The sequence below is a fragment of the Danio rerio genome, chromosome 7 (genome assembly GCF_052040795.2).
Source record: "Danio rerio strain M-AB ecotype USA chromosome 7, GRCz13ab, whole genome shotgun sequence".
Taxonomy (NCBI): Eukaryota; Metazoa; Chordata; class Actinopteri; order Cypriniformes; family Danionidae; genus Danio; species Danio rerio.
Window position 1 is genome coordinate 42123728 of NC_141027.1, and position 26216 is coordinate 42149943.

At 36.1% G+C, this 26216-nt stretch overlaps 2 protein-coding genes across 5 annotated transcripts in view; one reads left to right on the forward strand and one right to left on the reverse strand.

Annotated features, from left to right (window-relative positions):
- The first annotated feature begins 69 nt into the window (after window positions 1-69).
- orc6 (origin recognition complex, subunit 6) lies at window positions 70-8918 on the forward strand. The gene is given in 7 exon segments (NM_212671.2): window positions 70-176; window positions 279-405; window positions 4149-4312; window positions 4399-4488; window positions 7569-7678; window positions 8034-8117; window positions 8232-8918. Coding segments are annotated over 7 exon segments (771 nt in total). The 5' UTR covers window positions 70-111; the 3' UTR covers window positions 8363-8918.
- Window positions 8868-26216, reverse strand: part of mylk3 (myosin light chain kinase 3) — a 37387-nt gene continuing 20038 nt past the window's right edge. The window contains exons 7-13 of one of the 4 annotated variants that reach the window (XR_015494827.1): window positions 23573-23682; window positions 22747-22888; window positions 20182-20252; window positions 16605-16733; window positions 10816-13328; window positions 9885-10643; window positions 8868-9788 (exon numbers count right to left, since the gene is read on the reverse strand). Coding sequence is in view for 2 of the 4 variants with exons in the window: in XM_087259638.1 (XP_087115764.1) it covers window positions 9711-9788; window positions 9885-10020; window positions 13176-13328; window positions 16605-16733; window positions 20182-20252; window positions 22747-22888; window positions 23573-23682 (819 nt within the window). In the remaining 2 variants the exon portion in view is untranslated. 4 annotated transcript variants of the gene reach the window in all.

The following is a 26216-nucleotide window of genomic DNA, read 5'->3' on the forward strand; positions in this document are numbered from 1 at the left end:
AACGTTTATTCCTGGTGCGACACGTGTTCATTTTCGCGCGAAATTGTTCAGTGTTCTGTGGAGCGTCCTCTGTTGTGTTCTGCTGTGTTGTTGCAGTAAAGGGTTTATAAAATGGATAAAGAGTTGTTTCGTAAGCTTGCTTCGAAGATTGGGATAACATCGATTAAAGTGTTAAGGTGAGTGTTCAAGTGTAACTTACTATTTAGTGGCTCGTCGCTTGCTTTGAGAGGACAATATTGGTAGCAGAACATCTTGACAACTCATCCATTTGTTTTCAGTCAAGCAGAGGAGTACATGCGATTATCCCAAGTGAAATGTGTCGGCTTGGGTTCTGGGACTGCAACCAGCAAAGCTGTTATTTGTCTTGAATTGGCAGCGACTGCAATGAAGTTTCCTCTGGACAAGGTACGACCCTGTTCCCTTTGTGTGCTGTGCAGTTTAAACATACACACGTAACTTGCATGACACTTTTATATGGCTGCGTATTTTCCCTCTCTAATTTATTTGTTTGGTCTTTATCTGCGTACTTTTTAGTGGCCATTATTCATCATACATAAGAGGAACTTTATATTATTGTGGTTTATTTCCTCACTCGCCACCACAGTCTAATATCTGTCATGTCTTGCATCATAATTTCTTATATTGATCAATATAGATTGAATTGTAATTCAGCAAGAAATCTGCTGGTATTTAAAGCAAATGACCTAACGTTATTCATTAAATAAGCCAAGACAAATTTTGAAGCTACAGTGGTACGTGTCCTAAATGCACACAAATCATTTTAAACAGTTGTGTCCATCCCTTAAACAAAATAAAAATGTATGCTTTAGGAAAGTAAACATATTACATTTTCCATATGCACCAGATGTCATATTTAGTTTAAAGACAAGAAACACCATGTTAAAAAATGAAAATAAAATCACGTGGAGTAGAACAGAAGTAATTTAAACAAGTTTTGAAAAGTTAAATGCGTTTTAATGGGAATGTAAAATGATTTTAAGGTGCAGTAGGTGATCTGCCAAAATGCTAACTGGTTAGCATAATATATTTGAAAACACTGTCCCTCCCGTCGTCCAAAGCCACGCCTCCAGAAATTGCAAATGCGCACATTAAAGATGACTGTAGACAACCCACTAGATTATGTCATTCGCCAGTTAGAAAACTGTATTAAATCTATCTAGCACGCTTTCAGTAGTGTAGTTAGCAAGCCAAACTTGTCATCACTCTCTCATCAGGCTCACTCTCTCATGGGCTTCTTCCTAAAGCGACTACTGTATGCTTAGTGGTTGGCCGGGTTTCAGGAATTACACCTATTACTAAGCCATGCTGCATGCTATTTCAGACCGAATATTCAGAGTAGCATGGTGAACAATAAAGGGAGCTTTACTTAGCTTTTACTACACAGACTGTCATTGTTCAAAAATGAACCAATGTTAATATAAAATCAACTTCACCTTAAAGCGAGCTAGGCGAATAACGCAATTTACTGATGTTTTGTTGTTAAAATAAATAAAAATCTCCATTGTTGATGCTGTTCAAGGACCTCATAAAACTGAAAAGTCGCATCAATCTTTCACTCAATGATTTTAGTGGCTGAACAACACTTCTGTGCATATAACCCATTCATAATCTACATCTGCTTTGCAAGACTAAAATAGTTTTAAAACAGAACATTACCTGTGTAATTTAAACTCTTAAGTCATGGTGTCATCTTTCCTCCATTGTGCAAAAGTAACTCCAATATTGATTCAGAGTTTTAAAAAGTTTGGATTCAGCATTTGTTTTTAGTGCTGTCACTCATGACGGCGGCCCACATGAACGTGCATCAGAGGATCTGTATAAACAGGTACGCAGTTGTTCAAACCTACATTTGCTGAAAGATATTTTGGGCTACTTATCAGATTTATTGGCCTGAAAATGTTTCATTGAATGAACATTTTGTAGTCTTCTGCCTTACCCATAAATTAAAATACATTTAAATACATTTAGATCATTTACTTTAATCATTAATATTGGAATGTAAAGAGACTTTTAACCAGCACAACAAAAAATGTTTCTGAAAACAATCACCTACTGCACCTTTAATCTTTATATTGTGTGCAGGTGATGAAACTAACATTTTCCCAGTGGCAAGCAACTGAAAATTTACCAGCCATGAAACCGCTTGTGCTTTTCATAAGAGTAATATTGGGGAAACACTTTTTTTTATGTTTTATTTATACATTGTAAAACACATCACAATAATATAGATCATGTAACAATAAGCAAATACACAGAAATTTTTTTTTGAAGAAAAAAAAAGACCGAACAAAAAAAAAAAAGATAAATAAAAAACAGTAGTGCAATCTTACAGGAAATCTTACAGGTCTACAATGTGCTGACCACAACTAGTATCCAAGCTGGTAGTTGGGGTGGGCACTCAATTAGAAGGAACAGGGTTGTAAGCTGAGAAAATATTATATACTTTTCCTTCTATGCTAATGAAGGACTACTGAGACATTCCAAGCATGGGATGAGTCCTCCTGGTGAGGCAGAGTTCCTCACAGCTCCGATACACATCTCTGCCATTTGCTTAGAGTAACCATGTGCTCTTCACCATACACAATTCATCTACTTGTGTTCTTCTTTCAGATAACTTTGTCATGTTTGGTGCCATTTTACAGTTTATGACTTCAGTTTTGTAGTGATGAAATCAACAGAGACATTGATTAATTGTATTTCAATCTACAATATATTTGCTGAGTCATGGCCTGAGAAGAGTATGTTAATGTTCTTCTCCCCACTTTATCTCCTCAACTTTGTTCTCATGTTCAGCTGGTTTTGGGGGTTGGTTTTCACTCATGTTTGACAATGCTTTGCTCAGGGTATAATAGGGAAAGGTAACTGTTGATCTGGGAGAATGGCTTTTACTCTGCATCTCCCGCACACCAGTGCGTAGCCTCATATGCTAACAAAGGCAGTTTCACTGTCTTTGTTGCTCAGCAGTGCATATGTTACAGCTAATTTCTTTATACAGTATGTTTGTTTGTGTCATTCTAATGTCTGTATATTTAAACATGTAACTTAAACAACTTTGCCTGCTTTAAGACGTAGAGATTCTTTCTCTTTATCAATGATGATAACAACTTTAATGGAGTCAGATTAATTACAATGGAGTCAGATAAATAATGGATTTAAACACGCCATCCTTCAACTGCTTTCTGTTTCCGATTATTGGTTCAGAATAGCAGCGTAAGCTTCAAGCCTTACAGGGTCAACCTGAAGACTTTTGACATGTTTGCGAAGGGGTTTCCACATTTTAATGAAAAGAGTGCTAGGGTGGTGAAAAGAGTACCTTATTTTCTCTAATTTCATAAATAAAGAAAATTTCTTATCCAGCAAGTGTCAGAAGGAGGGTAAGGGCTCTTCCAGTTCAGGAAAATTAACCACATAGCCAGAAGGGTTAAGAAGGCTACAAACTCTGAAAATGACAGGGTAACGTGTGACCAGGTGGGAGAACTCCAAATAAACCAATAATTGGACGAGGTGGGTTAAAAAGACAAATGTGCCTCCGAAAACAAGGCAGGGAAGGGCAGGACCAAAACTTATGAATTAGTGTGGCTGAACCAGAATGACGCTTGTCGCACTCAGGGTCAATAGACTGGTTGATGCGAGCTAGCCTGCTTTTGTAACAATGAGCTCTATGCACAGGGAAACACATTTAACTATACATGTTTGTGTTATTCATATTATTGTTTAATAACAGCAACTTCACAAAACTTTTATTACTCTATATTTTTTATCAAACTTTAAACCATAGAGAGAGTGGATCGGTAACCCTGAACTAAACTACTACTAAAAATACTGTTATCACGAGCTGTGATAAAACACAGTGAATCATGCAGCAACAACAACAACACTGCATCTGAGATTAATATTCATGTTTGAACTTGTCAGAGCATTCTCAGGAAAAACCTGTAATTTAAAGTAGTTCAATTATTTGCCAAAACCAACTTTATTGTAGTTAAATGTTTGGGAGTGTTCATTTTAGACCCTTGTTTTTAATTTTGTATAATAAATATAACATAATTAATATCATATTTAATATGCATATGCTTTGGTAATAACTGTGCACATAATTAATATTCTTTCAACATTCTGCTGGACAGGAGTATGCCATCAAACTGTCTGGACTGAATCCTAAGGTCTACTCCAGCAATTTGAAGACTATGGAGTGCATGCTGGGCCTGCAGTCAAACCTGGGTCTCCGAGATCTAGCAGTCCAGTTTGGGTGTTTAGAAGCAGTTAAAGTGGCTTCTCAAATCCTTCAGCGGTAAAAATTCACCTCATGCCGGTGCAGTCGAAGAAGCTTGTACTGATTATAAATGACATCATTTAAAGTTACATTATGTGTTTAAGGTATGAGACCAGTTTGCCTGCAGCTCAGCAGCAAGATCTTGACTTGACGAAGCCTCTCTTTACCACAGCGGCTCTGTATACAGCATGCAAGTGAGTGTTCTGAAGTTGAAGCAGTATTGTTGCATCATCAAGTTGACTAATGAATGGTTCAGAAATGCCTGTTTGTGCATGATTATGTGTTTGGGACTTGCATCAGGTATTAATCAGTTGAGCAATAGATTTTTTTTTGAAAACGCCAGCTCTTCAAAATGCTTGAGTAGTCAAAGCGTGAGGCTTTAATGATAACTGTATAACATAGAACAGTTTTGGAGCACAAAATTCAGTTGAAAAGGTCAGTTTGATTGAATGTTACTTTTTATACATTACAGTCATGTTTATGTGGGCAAGAGAACTCGCATGTGCTTCATTTTAAAATGTGCAAATAGAAAAACACTAACAAATTAAGAAAACCGTTTCATTGGTTTAACAAAACATGTTGCAAATGCCAAAATGTGCTGCAAATACTGCAGATCACTACCGAAATGTCGGGAGACCCCAAAAAATGACAAGCCTGACTGCTTAAGGTGTTGTCAGTATAACATTGCACAAAAATAGCTCTTCATTCAATGTTATTTTTGTGCAATTTGTCAGATTATTAGAGCTACAAATATACAAACCGCTAGGGGTCTGTTCTTCGTAGCTCGCTTAAATGATCTAAGATGATTTGGCAGATCCTGGATCTTTTAATCTTGATAACTGATCTCTGGCTAATTTGGTTCTTCAAACAAGTTTGTGAATCAGATTAAAATGTCTGGATGAACTGATCTGAGATCGCTGCGTGTGTTGTGAAGGACTGATCTATCGATCCTTGAAATCATGATCAGCAATGCAACGATTGGCTGACGGCACAGCAGCGTAATGACATCATCTGATTAATATTCAATTATCCATGTGAGCAAAATAACAAATTTATAGGAAACGGTTTGTTAAATATTACACGCAATAACTTTACACCTTGTTGTGGGCTGCATGCTTGGTCCTTTCATGTGTCAAGAGCAATTTATTTAGTTTTACAGTTAGAGCGGATTTTCCTTATCGTACCTATAGTGCTATTATAGTAGCCGTTTTTTAAATTGGTGTAAAGCATAACTGGATGTTTACAAAAGCATTTTGATATTAGTAAAGGTGTCTGCAACTTTTATGAAGCATCAAATCACCGTAATATTAACTGTCAAAACATGTTTATGACTGCATAAAAGTATTGTCGCTTTTAAAATATTACATGTTGTGCATTTCTATTATCATACACAAATTGTACTAAAGCGATCTCTAAAAAGTTCATATCAATAAGTTTTCTCTTTGCACCACCAGGTGGCAGTCTTTGTACTTTCATTTCGGGGGTGCAGATTGCGTACGTTTTATTGATATATAACCTTATTTATTTTATTAATAACTATAACTTTATATAGTTTTAATAATGGGGTTTCTCAATTGATATAACTACTACTGTAAGAAAATATCAGAATTAGGTATATACTTTCTGTATTATCTTTGCTTGAACTAAGCTGATCTAATCCTGTTTATATGATTTAAATCTGCTTCCGACCAGGTTTAAGCTAGCAGATTTGTTGCTATGACAACAACTCTCAGATCAGTTTGGAGAACGAAACGATCCTGGATCATGTCAATAACCATCAATAACCAAATCTAGCTAACTTAGTAATCCATGTATGAAGAACGGACCCTAAAACATAGATGATCAGGATGTTAAACTTAACCAAAAAAAAGCTCACCTCTTATATCTCCGACAACAGTGTAATCTACAAGCTCGTCCCTTTTTGAGGTCCCTTTACACGTTTTCTAAACTTGCAGTGTGTAGCCACCACATATTTCATACAAATGTAAACAGTTTAGAAGCTCAAACTATATTTGGAAATGTCAAATCTTGTATTGAACGCTTTTTTGTGTGTGTTAATTTCACCTAGATTTGTACTTCATTTACACACGTTATCCACATATTGACCTCTGTGAAAACAAGTGCTTCCAGAAAAATGACAAAGCGTCTTTCTTTAAGGTGCTGTATGTAAGTTTTTGACTCTTCTAAAGCACAAAAATACCATAATATGTTTGCAGATATTTAAGAAACATGCTAAGTGAACTTGTTTATCCGAAAAACAATTCTGAAGTCAGATAATCTGCTTTAAAAATATGCATTATGTAACAGAATGGCTGTCTTTGTTTTGGCTGTTTAGTCGACCCAATGCAAGTTTACCCAGTTATATTTCAGCACCCGGGTTTGCTTTGGTGGAAAACAGAGTATTTCAGTCATTCAGTCAGGAAGGCTCTCAAAGCATATGTCTACTACCAATAAATCAACCCCCAGTAGACCGTAGCAGCCTCTGAAATGAGATGGAGATTCAGAGTGCCACTTGATCTGGTTATTAATTAGCAAATATGATGAATGTAAACATTAGGTGAGCAGGCTACATTGTAACCTCGTGTCCTAAAAACATGATCCGTGACAAGATACACAGTGATGAGTAATTTGGCTGTTTGCACCAGATGAAACATGACAAATTTAAATACAGCCATTCAGAACCGTCTTCTGCTTCTTTCAATAATATGTCAGTAAATGTCTAGTAAAGTGTCATTCAAACTCGCATTATTAGCATTTAACACTGAATAAAGTGTTGAGGTTTACCTGAGGAGGTCATTTTCAGTTTTTAATTGTTCAGCTGCAAGATGTGGAAGCTAATCTAAAATATTGTGGTCAGGTGTTGTTAAGGACAAAAAGTCCTTTTAATATAGAAAATTTATTTTCTATTGTGTCCTGCTACTTTTATTTAGAACAAAATTTAAATCGGCCTTTGTTGGTGTCGTCAATCTTGTGTGTTTTGAACCAGGAACTAGTAACCATAACTAGTTTAACCACTGGGTGTCTAACTTACATCTTTACCTTTAAAGCCAGTAACTATGTAAGACAGGCCACATCTAAACGTACAACAAGGTGACTGCATATTTAGTTTTTTTTATTAGCCAACCAAACTGCAATAATAAACTACTTTAGCTCCCAGTACAGTCAAAAACATTTTCTGCATGTCAACAGCCCACAAAAGTCTCTAAATCTAAACCGCACCTGGTTTACATGGAAAAATGGAAAACTAAATTGGTTCTGTCCTTCCTGTTTGAAGGTGCATGAAAATCAGAACTGACAGGAAATTAGCCTCTTCATCTGGAGCCAAGAAGAGCATCTTTGACCGGCTCTGTGCACAGTTTCAGAAATTTGGACAGGAGATCTGCAGTAAGTGTGACTTCAAATAAAAGCTGTTTGTGAAATGACACATCGCCTAATTAAAGTGAACAAAGGCATTTTTGAAGGGGGGTTGTTCTGGTTGTTTCATGTGCAACAAAGATGTTTTAAATGAAGGTGGCCAACTTTTTATTTTTTCATTAAAGAAAAATAATACTTCAAAGAGTTTCGTCAAGAAGAAACAGACATATTCGCTGGTTACCATGGCCACAGACATATCACAATTAGACTTCATATATATATATATTTTGTGTTTTTACTTGAACATCAAAGAGCAGCCTGGTCTTTTTCTCAAGTAGATATTGAAGTTGTGATATTAAGCAGACTGATTCACTCTAACTCTTAGATGAGGCTTCGTCTTTGGAGAAACCAGTCAAAGGCACTCAAAAGAGGCAGAAGACACTCACTGAAATGCTGGAAATGGAAGATGGTATGGAAGGAAATGTATTATTTCCAATAAGAATATAATATCTCATATTAGATGAAGCATATGTCATGTTTGGTGATAAAACATTATTCTCTTTCTCACTGTATTTCTAATAAGATGATAAACCTCTGACGTCTCCCAAGCAAGAGCGGGTTGAGAAGACTGAGGAGGAGGAGACTCACCACTATGAGGAGTGGAAGAGAAAAATCCTGGAAAATGCATTAAAAGCAAAAGCTGTAGATTCCTGAAGTATGTACAGTTTTATATTTTCTTTTTATTTAATTGTGGACTTTCATAATATCTGGAAGATCTCACTTGGAGCTGAATTCTGTATTCTACCAAGAGAAGTTGTATGCCCCCTTCTGGCTGCTTGAGTGAAATTTTTACCCACATACAGACATTACTAGAATAATTATGGCACTTTTTATTGTAGTTTTGTTTTAATGCCATTTTACCATTGCAAAAGAGTTTCTGATTGATTTTTTTATAATGTGGTAAGATGTTTAATCCTCATTTATATAATGTATTACAAATGGCAGCATTTTATCATAGCTCATTTAGCATGTCAGAATGAAACTGTTGAATCCATTACGGATTGGATGATTTACCTGGTTTTAATCTAAGCTCATTTCTCAGTGTTCTGTTGTATTGCTTTGGGTCGCTGTAATTCGTTATACTCGTCAAAGGAGGAGTATAACGACTCAAGGTCAACTGGAAGGGTTTTATTCGTTTGTTTTAATAAGACATGACTCATTTGCTTCCATTTGGATTTTAATGTGAATAAAATGGGTGTTCTTGACACAATTTAACTTCTCATTTTTTGACTTAATTAGACATTTTCTACCCAGAAAACTGGTGACAATCAGTATTACACTGAAAAAAAAACTCCTGTTAGATGCTGTCTACGCAAGCACACTCTACAAAATAGCAAAACAGGACTACCCTATGATTCTGTGCTCTTGATTGCTGGTTGCCAAGCCATGAGCAAAACCACCGTAGTGGATGTTTTTGTTCTCATGCTTTTACCATATGAATGTGTATATCCGCTATTGCAGTCAAGTCCTAGGAAGCAGTTTCAAGTCACAGTATGGATTAACATTCAGGAAATTCTGAACAACAAATAAAAAGGTTTCAACTATGAAGATTTAAATTGAAAATGTATCAAGTTAACAATTTGTTTGCGGCTCTAATCAACATGCTAAAAATAACGAAAACATAAGATGACCAATGTGTTTCTACATCAAATCTTCATGCTATTTTGACTAAATATAAAATACCAATCCATGAGGACAAAAGCAACATTCAGATACTAGTATAAGGCAGAAGTGCCCAAGGAAAACACCTTCACAGAAGGGACAACAGCTTTTTCATGTGGTTCAAAAGCACACCCTGCCATCCATGCTCTACAAAAAGCATGATGAAGACGTGTAAATGAAATGTAATGGTGTTGCAAGGTAAAACATTAAGGGAAATGCGACCTTTTTAACAAGATGAAAGGCAAGAACATATTGAACACGTACTGTGAAGCCATTTCAAAACCATTCAGACAAGTTCAATGTGCGATGTTGTGATGTCCACTGTCCTCCAGGTTAATAGCTAATTTGGTGTACTAATTGATCTGCTTTGCTGAAACCTCTTCAGCCTGTTTGCTGCAGCCACTGCATAGAAGTGTTTCTGTAAAGACAAACAGTCCTCATAAGAGCAGGATGTGTTTTGCTGGTATGTGATAACGATCCTATAACACCACCATATGTTATAAGTCCATCATACCTTCCACTGACGGTGTGCAACAAGGTAACGCTGAAGCATCATTTGAGACTTCAGCCGAACTTTGTACATCTTGGCCTTGTCCTCCAGGTTATTTAGCCAGCTGTGCTTCATGCATCCTGATGCACTCAATCGGCTGCTGTCATAGAGACCACACATATTACACATTAAAGGTGTCTTAATAACATTCGTTCCTCAAAGAAACAAAATGTTCCATAGCAAAGTAGCCCTGTGTGACATGACTATGAATCGTGTTGTTTTTAAGCCTTTGACTGACTGAGAGCTGTTCTGCTCAATAAAATGCTGATCGAGCACTTTCCATTTGGACAGGATGTCAACAAACCTCTGCAGGCGTACAGACACATTGCATTACAGATTTATAAATCAATATATTGTGTTAAGTTAAAAAACATCAAGAAGATTATGGTAATGTTTGGCTAGCCTGTGGCTACCTGTAGGCCACACTTGCAGTCTTTAAACCTGACCAAACAATAAGTGATATATCTAAAAACAGAATTGTTGTAAGCTTTTACGGTGGCTCAGTGGTTAGCACTGTTGCCTTTCAGCAAGAAGGTTGCTCGTTTGACTCCCAGCTGGATCAGTTGGCATTTCTGTGAGGAGTTTGCATGTTCTCCCCAGGTGGGTTTCCTCTGGGTGCTCTGGTTTCCCCCACAGTTCAAAGACATGCGCTATAGGTGAATTGAATAAACTAAATTGGCCGTAGTTTATGTGTGTATATGTGTGTATGGATGTTTCCCAGTACTGGGTTGCAGCTGGAAGTGCATCTACTGTGCAAAACATATGCTGGCTAAGTTGGTTGTTCATTCCGCTATGGAGACCCCTGATGAATAAAGGGACCAAGCCGAAGCAAAATGAAAATGAATGTAAGCTTTGAGGTTAATCTTTTGTGCGTTTACCAAACTCATCTATTCACATTCAAATAATTAAAAATAAAATGGTTTAATAGTAGAATTTGTGAATAAAAAATACATTACCAATGATGCTCTGCAGAAAATTTGACTAATCAGAGAGCGTTATAGAGAATCGTTCACCAAAACAGATCTTTAACTCCTTTCACTTCAAGATTTTCAATTACATCTTTGCTTTAAATCAAAGTTGCAAAGTATTAAATCTAGTGACAAGATGTTTCTGGGGCCTGTTAAACAAACTGTTAAGTTACAACGCGGGTGCTAAAATGTAATTTACTATTAAATACTTCTGTTACACACTATTAAACTTAGTTTAAAACCTTAGTTCAGGTCACTTGAGCAAATTGAGATGCACTTTAAGTCTTAAAACTTTAAATTAGTATTGGCAAAAATGTGTATTTCAAATCTGGGATGTCTTGCGCAGCTATGTTTTTTGTCGTGAACAAACACAAGAGACAGTGTTGATACAGACTTTGTATTAATATTTGACTAACTGCAGAAGTATACATTTATATATACAATTTTAGTAATTTAGCAGACACTTTTATCCAAAGTGACTAACAAATGAGGAAAAAAGAAGCACTTGAAATATAAGTGCCATGACTAATTAGTTTAGCAGTGTTTTGTTATAATAATAATAATAATAATTCTTTACATTTATATAGCACCTTTCTGGACACTCAAATCCCTTTACACATTTTTTGGGGAAATCTCATCCACCACCAGTGTGCAGCATCCATCTAGATGATGCGATGGCAGCCATATTGGGCCAGACTGCACACCTTATGCCAGTTGATTGGTGGACTGGAGACCAAGCCAATTGTGAAGGCCAATTGAAGCCAACTGTGATATGGGGAAAGTTAGGTGGGCATGATGAACAGAAGCCAGTGGGCAAATTTGGCCAGGATTAAACCCCTACTATTTTCATTCTGGGATTTTTAATGACTACAAAAAGTCACAGAGAGACCTCGGTTTAATGTCTCATACGAAAGACGGTGCTCACTGTCAGGGCCGGCACATCCATAGAGGCTACTTAGGGGGCTGCCTAGGGTGGCAGAATACAGAGGGCGGCGTCCGCGACACCTCCCTCATCACCTGTGTCCTCAATTATGTCCGCGACACCTCCCTCAGCTTTATCCATGCCTAGGGCAGCAGAATAGAGAGGGCGGCGTCCGCGACAACTTTGATAACCAGTCACTTTCATTTCACTTTCAGGTTGAGGGTGGCGTGATCGTCCTTTGCCTAGAGAGGCAGTTCAGCTTGCTCCGGCCCTGCTCACTATGCAGTATAGACTTCATCAATATATCTAGTTAGCTTTCCCATGTGGTCTCCCATCCAGGTACTGACCATCCCTGCTTAGCTTCAGAGAGCGACTATGTGGGAGTTGCAGAGAACTAGCTGCTGGCTAATAGATTAACTGAAAGTGTCTGGTGCATATGGAGAGTTAAGGTTGCATCTCCTACAGGTGGTTTGTCAAGCCCACTCATCTGAGGTATACTAACTGAGCTAACCTCTGGCTACCTGTGCTAACAGTGGGTCAACTGATCCACAAATTAATAAAAAAAAATACACTTTTAAGCTAAAGGAACAGATGGTGTCCTAAAAATAAATAAAACAAGTGTCCTTAAGGCTAACAGACACTGTAGCATTTGCTCAAGTGCATATTTACCAGTAAGAAGACGTAATCCAGCTGATTGTACTACATTATCATGGTGCCAGTAATCCATTAGTATTCATGGGCTGAAAGCATGAATGTGCAGTGGTGAAAATGAATCACCCAGCGTGTGGGGGGCTGTGATGAGGTCATTAAACAACATTGTCACCAAAGATAAAGCGAAGGGAGGAAGGCCAAGGGGGATGTCCTGCGGTGTCTAAATGTACCTTGTCAAAGCGCACTAGATCATTAACTATCACTTTTACTGAGCCGACCATGGTGAGATGGCCGGCAAAAACAATGTGCCCTCTCATGGCCACCTGCTGTGCCAGCCTGCTATTATCTGATGCCAGCTGAGCACTGAGCAGTACAGCCCCTGTGTGGGAGAGGTTAGCTAAGACAACGCATTGTGAGAGGGAGCTCCAAATGCTCTAAAATGCACCAGGCCATGTTGCGTCTCTGTCCAATTATATGTTATTTGTGCCTTTTTTCAGGTTTGATGTCAGGATGCATTAAAAGAACCTGAGCAGGTCAAAGTGGGGCAATGATTGAGGGATGGAAGAGAAAAGTGAGGCTCTTATCCAGGAGCAGGAGGTCAGATGAGAGGAGAAATACGAGAGGGCGTATAGAAGTTTGTGAAATAGAATGTGTGACTTCTGGGTTAGTCTGCACTGTGAGGTTTTCATTAGTGGAGTAATGATGGATGAATACCATTTGGCGGACACAAGAAGGCTGGATATGAAGTCTTTGGCTTCCTCTGACACATTCTCGAATGCCTCCGTGTCAAATTCCCACTTGGCGTGCAGAATGTTGTTCATTGTTTCTGCGTCGTTGTCACCCATGAATGGAGAAAGGCCACTCAAACTGAAAAAATGAAATCACAGAGAGTGAAAATAACTTAAATCTGTTCACCCTTAGTTTTAAGCTTTTCAAGGTATGATGTGAAGAAGCAATTATGGGCAAAAGGTGCACTCGTTTCTTTTGTGCTGTTCTGGTCTATTTCTGAAATGTGCATAATTCACAGCACCGTGAATGTTGCTAGAATATAATTGATCAATTAGTCAGAAAAACTTTCTTTTTCTTCATTTGCATGTTTAGTTTACGGTCATTATCTTAATAAATATCTACACTTAAAGGGCACCTGTGATTAAAAATCAGCTTTTGGAAGCTGTTTGGACAAATCTGACTGTAGGTATAGTGTCCACTGTCATATTGGAGTGATAGAAACACAAGTCTCTCTTTTTTTTTTTTCTTTCAATTGCCTGATGTTTAAAAATGATCCAAATCCCCGTGATTTTTGAGGCCCACCGCATTGTGACGTAGGTTTTCCCCACCCTCTGAATTAATTGACAAGTGCCATGTTTATATAATAACATGTTTATATATTTTGCAAATAAACTGGGATTAATTTATCTGGTCCAACTCTCTGTGGTTTTTATAAGTTTAAAACGTTTTTAAAACAGATTATGTTTGTTAAAGAGAGTAAAACCACTGTGTTCGATTCTTACACACGCGAATGTGTCAGATTGGAAACACAAGTTCGTCTGTTAAGTTTTGCAGTTCGCTGGGTTGGAAAGCTCAAGCTAAGTGAACTCTGACCTGCGAAAACGCATCACTGGACTGTGCAAGACCAATCGCGGATCAAAACATGACCTCTTTGGACAGAAATCTAAAACATGGACCAATCACTCGCACAATAAAATGTTTAATCACTCCCTTCTTTGCACCCCTGTACTACAGAATTTCGTAAGCTCAAACTCTAGTGTGACCGCAGCATAATTCTAACTGCTATAATCACCACAGCTGCATGGTATCAGTAAACGCCAAAATATGTGTGTGTGTCTCCTGTACTGCAAATGACATTTGTGTGAGACTCTTCATTTAAGAAAGGCTTGAATAAAATCCACCACAAATACATGAAGTGAACCTACTTAGTAATTTGGACTAAGCTGTCTTTCAGCTTCATCCGAGTCTGTCTCTGTCGCATGATGAGAAGCAGAGATGCATGTGGGAACGGTGGGCGGAGAGAAGCAGCTCATTTGCATTTAAAGCTGCAGGCTACAAAAACAGCTACACTAAACTCGGACACTAAAATGGGCAGATTCTGAGGCTATAATAAATTATCTGATAAGTATTTTGAGCTGAAACTTTACAGACACATTTTGGAGATACCAAAGGCTTAACTTGCATCTTGTAGGAGTAAAATAGGTGCCATTTAAGTTTAATTTTGTAAACAGTGTTTACATTCACAATATCTCATTCATTAACTGTGTTAACGAATTAAGCCATACTAAAAAAATAAAAATAAAAGTACATTATTATGCAACATATATACTTTTAAATTGCTGGGTTGTTTCAACTCAAACTGGGTCATGTTTTGCATTTTAACTGCCCCATCAAGAAAAAACTTTGGATTGCATTTCCCAATGTTGCTAGTTAACACACTCAATGCATTTTTTTTACACACATCCCATAATTTCTAAAATATCAACCTCCACCAAATGGTTGATATGTCGGTTTATTGTAAAAATATCGGAATTAATAGATATACAGTGCTCAGCATAATTGAGTACACAGCATTTTGAAAAATTAATGCTTTTATCAATTTCTCAGTGAATATGGGTAATATATATTCGTGCATTTGAACAAAACAGATTTATTAAACAGATCTGTTTATTAAAATAATATCTTAGTCAAATGGAAGGATAATACAATTAAATTACTGCCAAACATTGCAAAAAAATTTACAAACTACAATTTTTCAACAAAATTGTATATATTTTTTGTTTCTCTTTATTTTTGCTATTTTTGAAAATGTTATTGGATCTTTTTCTTAAACAAATTTGGCCTCTAATATTTTAACAATTATTGTTTTGTTAAAAAAGCTCCAGGTTTGGCTTCAGTACTGACTAAACTCATGTATATGCACAAATATAATATTGTAAAGCTTCCTATTGAAAATATATACATTTAAATATGAGATTTGTGAGGGGTGAACTCGTATATGGTGAGCACTGTACTATGAACAAGAAAATATGAAGCGGAAGACCAATTTATTAAAAAAAATCAAAATAAAACATGTTTAAACACTAAATCATCTTTGTTTTATTAAGTTTGCCATAAAATATTTCAGATTCATTTAACACGTTTTTGTATGTGTTTTACAATAAGTTTGATTGATATTTTCTCATAAATCAACAATGCTGTGTGTGTGTCAGCCATTATTTAATACAAGCAGTCATTATTTAAAAAAAAAAACAATGGTCAACCATTTGGTAGAGCAGGCAGTTTTAGACAAATCCTACACTGCATTCTTTTTTTAAGTCATATTGTTACTCAACTTTTTTTGTTTGTCCATATTTTACCCAAATTGACCCAAGTTTTTTTTTTATAGTAAAGTGTTTTCAAAATGAGGACAACAACAGGTGCAGTGATATAACTGGACAATAACACAATTATGTGCTTGCGTGTACTTTAAATAAAAAGCTATAAATAAACTAATTCACTGCGTGCTTGAGTCCTGACTGGTGTTCGGTTCTCCGGGAAGTGTGAAGTGGGTGAAACTTATATTCTCTGGATGGGCAAGCCCTCGTAAATCTCCAGCAACAGCTGTCAGGTAATTAGCACAGATTCAATCATTGAGGCCTTTTCGCTATTGGCTAGAGCAGACGGTCATGTATAGCCAGCGGACAGCAGAGTGTTGAAGGCACAGGATCAGAGATGGGACATTCTGTTTGCTTGTGTGTATGTGTGCTGTTTTTTTTTTTTTTTTTTTTTTTTTTTTTTTTGGAGCAGCAGGCCAGGGTCGGTAAAATGCTTTCTGAGCTGTAAGGCACTGGTGCCCTTTTATCAGGGCTCTGTTGAATGCTCTTAGATGAGCCCTATAAAGCTTTCATGGGTGTCGCATTTGCATTTGGCTTTTGATCTCTTTGATATTTTACTCAGGAGTCTGTGCCACTAAGCAGTTCAGTGTAGAAATAAAGAAAACCTTTCCTACTATTAATAATTAATACATAAACACATTTCAGAATGTTTGATTTAGGCTCTTTAATGTTAATCTTTTAAATTCTGTTAAAGGTAGTCAGAATAACCGTTTACAAGAACCTGCATGAATAGGTCTGTGTGTAGTTGTGTACTCACAGCATGTAAGTGATGACACCAACACTCCACATGTCTGTAGGAAATGACACAAAGTCATAGTTGACAACTTCTGGTGCCAGAAACTCTGGGGTACCAAAGTTGACCTTCAGCTTTTCCCTGGGCCTGTACCTGGTGGGAGTGATAAACACAATTTGCAGATTTGTTTTTGCATTTTGTATCATAAATAGTGGAAATCAACACGATTAGCCCAAATGTTGTTATTATTAGACATTTAATTTCAGCTTTGTTATTTAATAGGTAGCTAAATTATTATTTTTTCAACACATAATTAAATAAGAGTTTTAGTAACTAATTTCTAATACAATGGTCCCTTGCTATAATGCGGTTCATCTTTTGCAGCCTTGCAGTTTTGCTCAGCTCTAAGCACAGCTAGATTTTCAGCCATTGATGAACTTCCGGGGAAAGTTTTATGCAACTATTTTCAGTTTCATAAGATTCCTTTTACAGCATCAATGTTGTCATGTAATTGAAATATAATCAGTTAAATAGACTTAAGCATTTATTTGGTTTTTAAAGCGTAAAATGAGACGAAAACCGGTTTAAACTTATGGAGCGTCATTAGCAACAGGCTAGCGCAAAAACTATTGAAAAAACTGAGGTAAAATTAATTTCCGTATTTTAAAGACATGGCATGGAAAATTTTATGCAGTGCTTTTTGTCTAAGATATCATGTCACATCTCAGGCAGGCAGTGATAATCACTGTTTTTAAAGGAATCAGATCTTCAACACAGCGATTTTTTTTTTTTTTTTTTATGTATTTATTTATTTTTTTTTTTTTGTATGGAATTACAATTCACCCGAAGCCCTGGGGCTGTCTGACTGAAGTTAAAAGTCTGTGTGCAAATACTGCAAGTGTTCTGCACATTGTGTTCTGTGTCCTGACTGACTGTAGACCATTGTCAATTAATCTCCTCTGTCCCGTGTCTCTTGTACAGTAGAGAATGCATTCAGCTTGCCAAATTTGCATAAATCTTTAATCTCTCGCACTGTGGCTCTAAAGTGCCGTACTATGTTTGATAGTTTACTCCTTAACAAACCCCACAATGTTGACAAAACATTCTGCACTGTCAAAGGCACCTACAGTAGAGGAAGATGCTAACCATTGCACAAAAGGTTGGACTTCTGGACAAAGAAAGCTAGAAGTTGCGTGGCTGTAGGGTGCAATTACGGAATAAACTAATCTTCGGTTTGTTATATAAGAAGGAGCAAATGTTTGGCCCTGGACTTAAAATACTACTTACTATAATACTGAACTTATTTTCTACAAAGGTTTGGTCTTTGAGAGTGTTTAAACAAGAGAGAAAAGTGTTAAGATATTAATGCCTGTCTGAGAAAAGTGTATGACCTATTGTGTAGTGTAGTGAGGCGTTTAATAACTTTAAAACATCTATAATAATTGTAATAAATAAAGCCTACAACTTTTTGGATTTCGCCTATTGCGGGTTATTTTTAGAATGTAACTCCTGCGATTTAACAAGGGACCACTGTAACTCATTTGTCTTTTGCTTTTATAGGAGAAAAGAGTTTACAAGTTATTTTGCAAGGTACTAGTCAGTTTAAAGTACAATTTAAAGACTTAACTAGGTTATTATATTGAGTATAAGCAAGTTAGGATTGTGTTATATTAAGTACGTCAGTTAGGTATTAGGTAAGTTATAGCACAACAATGGTTAATTCTGTAGCCGATCAAAAATTTCTTAAGGGGCTAATAATATTGACCTTAAAATGAAAAACAAATAAATAAATAAATAATGTTTTTATTCCAGCCAAGAAAAATATACTCCAAATAAAAAAATGATTATCGGAAGTACTGTGAAAATGTCCTTGCTACATTAAACATCACTTGAAAAATATTAATAAAAATAATTTCACAGAAGCGCCAAAATGTACTATTAAATTTATTTAACGTTTTTACATAATTTAAACTTTACACATGAAAAATAAATCAATAAAACTGACTCATATTTACTAACTGATCATTCTAGATTCATTTAACAAACTTTGATAACCTGGACAACCTATTGAAATGAGCAGAGCTTTATAGATTACATAAAAAGACACCCAAATCCACATTTTACCCTATACAATGGAAAATCCATCTGGCTTTCTATCCGAGCAATCCGCCTTTAATGATGCCAACCGAGGCACACATTAGCTCAGCGCAACATTGTTCATGAAAGAACAGATCTGTGCCATCTACCTCCACTCACTCATGCAGATTTGTGTTCCTTTCATAAATCTGACGTGTGTTTTTGAGTGGCATCCCATGGTGACTAAACAAAAAGGCTGAAAATCACTTTCCAGAGCCTTCACATTCACTGTGACTCAGCGGTAGAACTCCACCAAAATGAATCCCTCTCCACTTTCAGACAACACACAAGACTCCTCTGAACAACTGACTCATGCAATACTTGAAAAAGCTCTACTTCTTTCCTCCTTTCTTTCTGTTGTTCCACTGAGAGTCCTCTGCACTTTTCTTTAGTGCATCGCTGTGCAACACTGCCACTTCTCCTGTGTCTCGGTAGCATGCTTTGCTTTTGTTATAGCATTTCCTCATTCTTATTTGGATAAAAGTTTCTTCTAAATGGAAAAAAATGTACCCAGTACGGAGGTAATGCAAAATAAAACATATGCTGAAGTCCCAGTATAAGCTTATGCAAGTTACGGGTTGGTTACATTTTGACTTTAAAGTTTAAACTAAATGAAAATGTAAACAAAGAGAGCAGATGAACGCTGAAGGAATGTGACTGTAGTTGTGCACGGTGTCTGGAGAAATCAGAAGAGGCGATCTCAGCTAAGAGCGTAAGGAGTATGATCTTAAAAATAAAGCTTACAAACCAGAGTGATGCCATAGAAGAACCATTTTTGGAAGAACCATTCAGTTTCTTATTGTGGAGAACATTTTATTAATGTAAAAAACTTTTTTTACGGTAAAGAGTTTTATGGATGTAAATATGAAACTGTAGATGCTGCTGAAATAAAAAGGTGCCCCATTTGCACATACAGTTTAAGTCAGAATTAATACCCCCCCCCAATTATTAGACTCCCTGCTAATTTTTTCCCCAATTTCAGTTTAACAGAGAGAATATTTTTTCAACACATTTCTAATCATAATAGTTTTAATAACTCATTTCTAATAACTGATTTATTTTATCTTTGCCATGATGACAGTAAATAATATTGGACTAGATATTTTTCAAGACACTTCTATACATGACATTTAAAGGCTTACCTAGGCTAATTAGGGTAACTAGGCAGGTTAGGGTAACTAGGCAAGTTATTGTGTAATGATGGTTTGTTCTGTAGACTATTGGAAAAAATTTATTTTAAAGGAGCTAATCATTTTGTCCTAAAATTGTATTTAAAAAAAAAAATCAAAACAGAAGAAAAAATATTATCAGACATACTGTGAAGATTTCCTGAATCTGTTAAACATCTTTTAAGAAATATTTAAAAAAGAAAAAAAAATTCAAAGGGGGGCTAATAATTCTGACATCAACTTTATATGAAAAGTTATGTTAGTATTCATAAGCCTATATTTAAAGGTCTGCTTACTTTCTGGCGAGTCCAAAGTCAATGATCTTGATTTGATTGCCTGTGCTGTTCACACATAAGATATTTTCCGGCTATATTCAGAAAAAAAAAAATCACATTAGGAAGAAATAAACAATAAAAAAGTGACACAATACCACAAAACCAGTCTTGTGTTGTATATTTGCGGGAATAGAAAACAAAATACAGTATATAGTGTAAATATTATTTTTCTTTTTTTATACTAGAAATCATCAGTATTTTAAAGGTGCTGTAGGTGATTGTCTTCAGAAACATTTTGTGTTGTGCTGGTTGAAGGTCTCTTCACATTCCAATAGTAATGATCAAATGTGTTTATATGTATTTTTTAGATTCTGGGAAAGGCATAAGACTAAAAAATGTTCATCCAATTAAAATGTGAATAATAGGCCAAAAATTCCTCTAATTCTGATAAGTAGCCCAAACTGTTTGTCAGCAAAGATTTGAACAACTGTGCACCTCTGTTCATGCGATTTCAGACGGAGTGGCTTTAGACGACATGGGAGAGATTGTATTTGAAAGATATTATGCTAACCGGTTAGCATTTAGGCAGATCACTTATAAAGATTATGATGTACCATGAAGATATTTTGGAAATGTCTTTGTTTAAATTGATCTAAACTTAATTTACATCTTTACTGTTTTTTACAGTGTAGATTGTTTCAGAGCAGCTTAAGATAGATTAAGAAAATTCCAGCAATTCAGGCAGACAGAAAGACCAGTGTAGAATGCTGCTGTAGTTCCATTACATTAAAACGGCTTCAGTTCAGTTTAGTATAAATGTCACTGTTGAAGTTCTGTTCAGTTTATTTCAGAGCAGTGTAATGCAAAAGTCACTCCTGAAGGCACTGATCCATTGAACACTTTTTCGTCTCTGGATAAATGTCTTGTGCTTGATTAGACAATTACTGGTTTTGTGGTCCATGAGTAAAAATTTGTAAAAGCATTAGTATTTCAAACTGAATATAGGATTCAAATATAAAGGACTATACCTCCAAACTCACAATTTGCCTTTTCTGTAGCCAATCAAAGAATTGGCTAATAATAATGACCTTAAAATGGAAAGATTAAAAATGCTTTTATTCCAGTCGAGCTGAAAAAAAAAAAAACTTTCTCCAAATGAATAAAAAGGAAATAATTTGAACGTTTAATTTCCTTGCTCTGTTAAACCTCACTTGGGAATTAAAAATAAAGAATAATAATTTCACAGGAGCGCTAATAAATTTCAGGTAGGCAGAAAGAGTAGTGTAGTGTTGATGTAGTTTTATTAAATTAAAGCGGGTTCAATTTCATATAAATGTCACTGTTGAAGTTCCGTTCAGTTTATTTCAGATCCGTGTAAAGCAAAAGTCACTGCTGAAGGCACTGATCCACTGAACAATAGACTATTTCATCTCTGTGCAAACGTCTTGTGCTTGATTAGCAATTTTCATTGCTGAGCACTTGATTTGGACTTTAAAGTTGATTTCTCAGTATTTGATTTATTTTTTGAGCCCTCCGATACCTGATTTAGTTCCTAAATAGTTGTATTTCAGCCATATCTTGAATTTTAAAAAAGCTGCTTATGACTGGTTTTGTGGTCCATATGTAAAAGCATTAGCATTTCAATCTATAGGATTTAAATATAAAGGACAATGCCAACAAACGCAGATTTACTTTTTCTGTAGCCAATCAAAAAAATCTTAAAGGGGCTAATAGCATTGACCTTAAAATGGAAAAAGAAAAATTAATAAATGCTTTTATTCCAGTCAAGCTAAAAAATACTTTCTCCAAATGAAAAACTAGGAAATACTAAGAATATTTTCTTGCTCACTTGAAAAAAAAGAATAATTATTTTACAGGAGCGCAGACAGGCAGAAAGAGTCATGTAATGTTGGTGTAGTTCTAGTTCTAGGAAAATAAAGTAGGTTCTGTTCAGTTTATTTTAGATCAGTGTAAAAAGGTCACTGCTGAAGGCACTGATCAACTGAACACTGGACTATTTCTACTCTGGGCAAACGTCTTGTGCTTGATTAACAATTTTCATTGCTGAGCACTTGATTTGGACTTTAAAGTGGATTTTTTAGTGTTTCATTTATTTTTTAGAACCCTCCGATTTCTGATTTATTTCCTAAATAGTTGTATCTCAGCCAAAAAAAATTAACCATACCCTAATGAAAAGACCATGTTTAAATACTGAATTAAAAAAGACACTCATGACTGGTTTTGTGGTCCATGTGTAAAAGCATTAGTATTTCAAACTAAATACAGGATTCAATGTTATAAAGACAAAACCACCAAACTCACAATTTACATTTACATACATAATTGATGTGGATTGGTGCTGTTGCATATGGTAAACATTCCAGATTGCTGCATAACATGTTAACAGCAACACAAGGCACGAGTCCTTTAGTGCTATGCTAATTAAAATGTACGACATTCAGACGGCTGATGTTGACATACATGGCTGATTCATTGGTAGATTTTTCCATAGAGCTACTTGACACTATGCACTGCTAATCCCGTCAGTATCACGTTAAAGCATTCAGTTCGTTCTGTGAGGTTTACCTTAAGATCTAAATGGAGAATGTACTGCTGGTGAAGGTACTGAACCCCTTCGCAAATCTGCCTGGTAAACACGATGGCATCCAGCTCCGTCAGCTGGTAACTCTCATCAATGATTCGTTCAAACAATTCGCCGCCCTCCACGCTGCAATAACAAACCATGGACAGATATTTTGGAATGAAGCATCATGTTATCTCCTCTCTATTAGTTCACTGTGAACATGTGTATTGACGTATTCACTTGAGGATGCCAACTTAAGTAAAACAGAATTTTAAGACTCATAATAGAACCTATTCTTTTGAGAAGCTATTGTTATCTATGGTTGTGTCTTGCATTACAAATAATAACATTTGCTCAAAGATTTCTTCATACAATTAAATGCATTTGTCTGCGAATTCAAAGCCATCAAACAAATGTGAATGTAATCTGTGGACAAGGCAGGAAGATGACGCACCATCATGGCTGTGTAAAGTGGCATGTGTGGGAGCGCAGTGTTCTTGCGACAGAATGTGAAGATCAGTCCAGGAGAGAGAATTTGATTTGCAAATAAGGCCTAATGAATACGATCAGCAGCCACTAATCAGGCAGAAGAATTAATGTAGAACAATAAGTCACACTTTTTTTTTTTTTTTTTTTTTTTTTTACAATAACACATTGTATTGAGAAGTGTTTTAGAGTTGAAGTAAAATGTCTGGGAATGTAGTAGTGTAATTAATACACAGTGTAATCACAATGCACAATAGCTACTGATTATAGAGTGTTTTAGAGATATTTAAATGCATCTTTCTAGTATTTGGAAATAGTCACTTCAACGTGGTCTGTACTTACTATTCCATAATGAGTGTGAGGTTTGTTCGAGACTCAAAAGCATCATATAATTGAATCAAGTTCACGTGATTTAGCTGGTTCATGACTCCAATCTCATTCTTCACTTCATCCTGGAATGAAAGCACAAAATTGTAAATTAATACATGAAAAGGATAAAATTAGCAAATTAATACCAAATGTAACTAATACATAACGTCAAAATCAACAAAAAGAATGTTGGAAAAAAGCAACCATTGGCACCCATAGAAGAAACAAAAAAAAAATACTATCAAAGTCAACATCAGTTTCTTTTCCCCCAACATCAGTATATCTTCCTTTCTGTTCAATAGAAGAAAGACTTTCAAACAAGTGGAGGATGAGTAATGATGACAGAACAATAGGTGAACTATCTCTTTTAGGGTAAAAGGGTCATGCACTAAGGTTAGGGTTGTTCATTTTGTTAATATTATTATTGAATGACAACTGTTTCTCATTAAACAATAATTAATAGGGAAAATAGACTGTTTAATGACCATTAAAAAAAATAATACAACCATGCTGTTTTATCAAAATTATATATGTAAAGACTAAAGTAAATATGACTACATGAAAGGATTTACTGAAATAAGTGTCTTCTTAATGACCAAAAATAACCAGCAATATAATTTGATGATTATAATTTTTTAAATGTAGGTGACGCTGTTAACATTTTGAGTTGTGTGGTCAGTGTGAGATCACAATAATGCACAAACTTTGGTGTCAAAATTTCAAAGCTTTGCAGAGATATGCAGGATGGAGTTTGGCAAAATCTAACTCGGGGGTTCACAAACTTTTCTGGCCACGACCCCCAAGATAACAATGCCAGTGACTCATGACCCCTAATATCCTCTGAGGTGGTTATAAATTATATAAACCTTGCACACAACAGTGCACACACACCAATAGACCCAAGTCTATTCATCGTTCAAACAGGAGTGCCGTAAAGGTGCCAAAGTATAACTGGTTTCTATAAAATCAATCTGCTACATCTGATGCTATTGCTGTGTATTTAATTTAATGTAATCGTTGTAGGAGTTGCAAAAAAAGGAAACAGAAAGGCGGATGGCTTTTTACTTGTTTTTTATGTAACTATTACCTACATTTTATTTTCTTCTGTACATTATGGATAAAAATATCGTAATTCTAAAAGTTTAATAAAGTGAATTAGATTTTTGGAAATCACCAAAGCGACCCTCCCTCATTGTCTTGCGACCCTCTGGGTAGTCCCGACCCCCATTTTGGGAACCGCTAATCTAAAAATACGAAACACAAAAAACTTTTGTGATGAGCATTGTAATTTTTCATCTAAGAAATTTAAGAGGGGTCTGGCTGCAGACCTGGTGCAGAGCAATCTGAGCTGCATCCAATGCTTTTTAATGGGCTCACCTAACCCCAACCCTAAACCTGCCCCTCATGGTGACGTCACTTGCTCCATTTTAGTGCATTGTGTCTGAGATTGCATCGCTGAGTTATGCAATCTCAGCTTGCATCATAAAAGCTGCATCCAGATATTCTTGAGAAATTTTAATCAAACAATTTTTCATATTTCCTTACAAGTAGATGACACTGCTGTAACCACAAGTCATGTTTGACATAACTTTCAGTCATGTGACCTGTAGGGAGAACTGCTGGGAAAAAATAATGGGTTGTAATTGCAGCTACACTGTTATCTCCGTAGAATTGGAGAAGTGTCTGGCTGCAGACCGGTTGCACAATGCTTTGCATACAACTAACCTCACCCCTTACAGTGACATCAACAGCTTTATTGAGTGCATGTGTCTGAGATTGCAAGTCTGCAGCCAGATACTATTGTAGAAAAGCAGCATAAACTGGTCATATTTCCATCTGATTCAAGCTATGAATAATTGGATAACAAATTAACAGAATAAAACAAAGATATGATCACAAACTGTAATTTGTGGGCAATTGTGAATTATATTCTGCTGCCGTTTTTAAGCCATTTAAAAGCCCCATTGTCTGTTTTTTGGCCTAAAAAACTTTATTGCTCAGCTCATGATTGGGCAGTCAGCGGGAGATAGTAATTATTTGCTCACCAGAGGGGCGTTCCCACAACACGTGTGAAAACTATCAACATAACCTTGCAAATATATTGCCTCATGTCTATTTGCCAAGCTCTTAGTCTCTTTGTGTGTAAATGGAGAATAGCTTGACTAATCGACTCAAATACGGTCATTTTTGTTAGCATTGCGTTGAAATCACCTGGCTAGGTTTTAGAGAAAATCATTAGTCAATTTTTAATGACAGTGTTGTCCGAAGATTCTGAAAGTTATGCTATGGACACAGTGCTATCCCATGAGCCCATGGGAGTGAAGCCATAACTGACACATGTAAGGTATATGTTATTGACAATCTAGTGGGTGTAGATATTGATAAACTTCTGGTGAAAGCTTTATGTGACTATTTTCAATTTCATAAGGTTCCTTTGACAGCATCGATGTTGACATGTAATTAAAATATAATCAGTGAAATAAACCTAAGCATTCACTTAAGCAGGGGTGTCCAAACTCTGTTCTGGAGGGCCAGTGTCCTGTATATTTTAGTTCCAACCCCAATTAAACACATCTGAACCAGCTAATCAAGCTATTTCTTGGTATACAAAAAACAT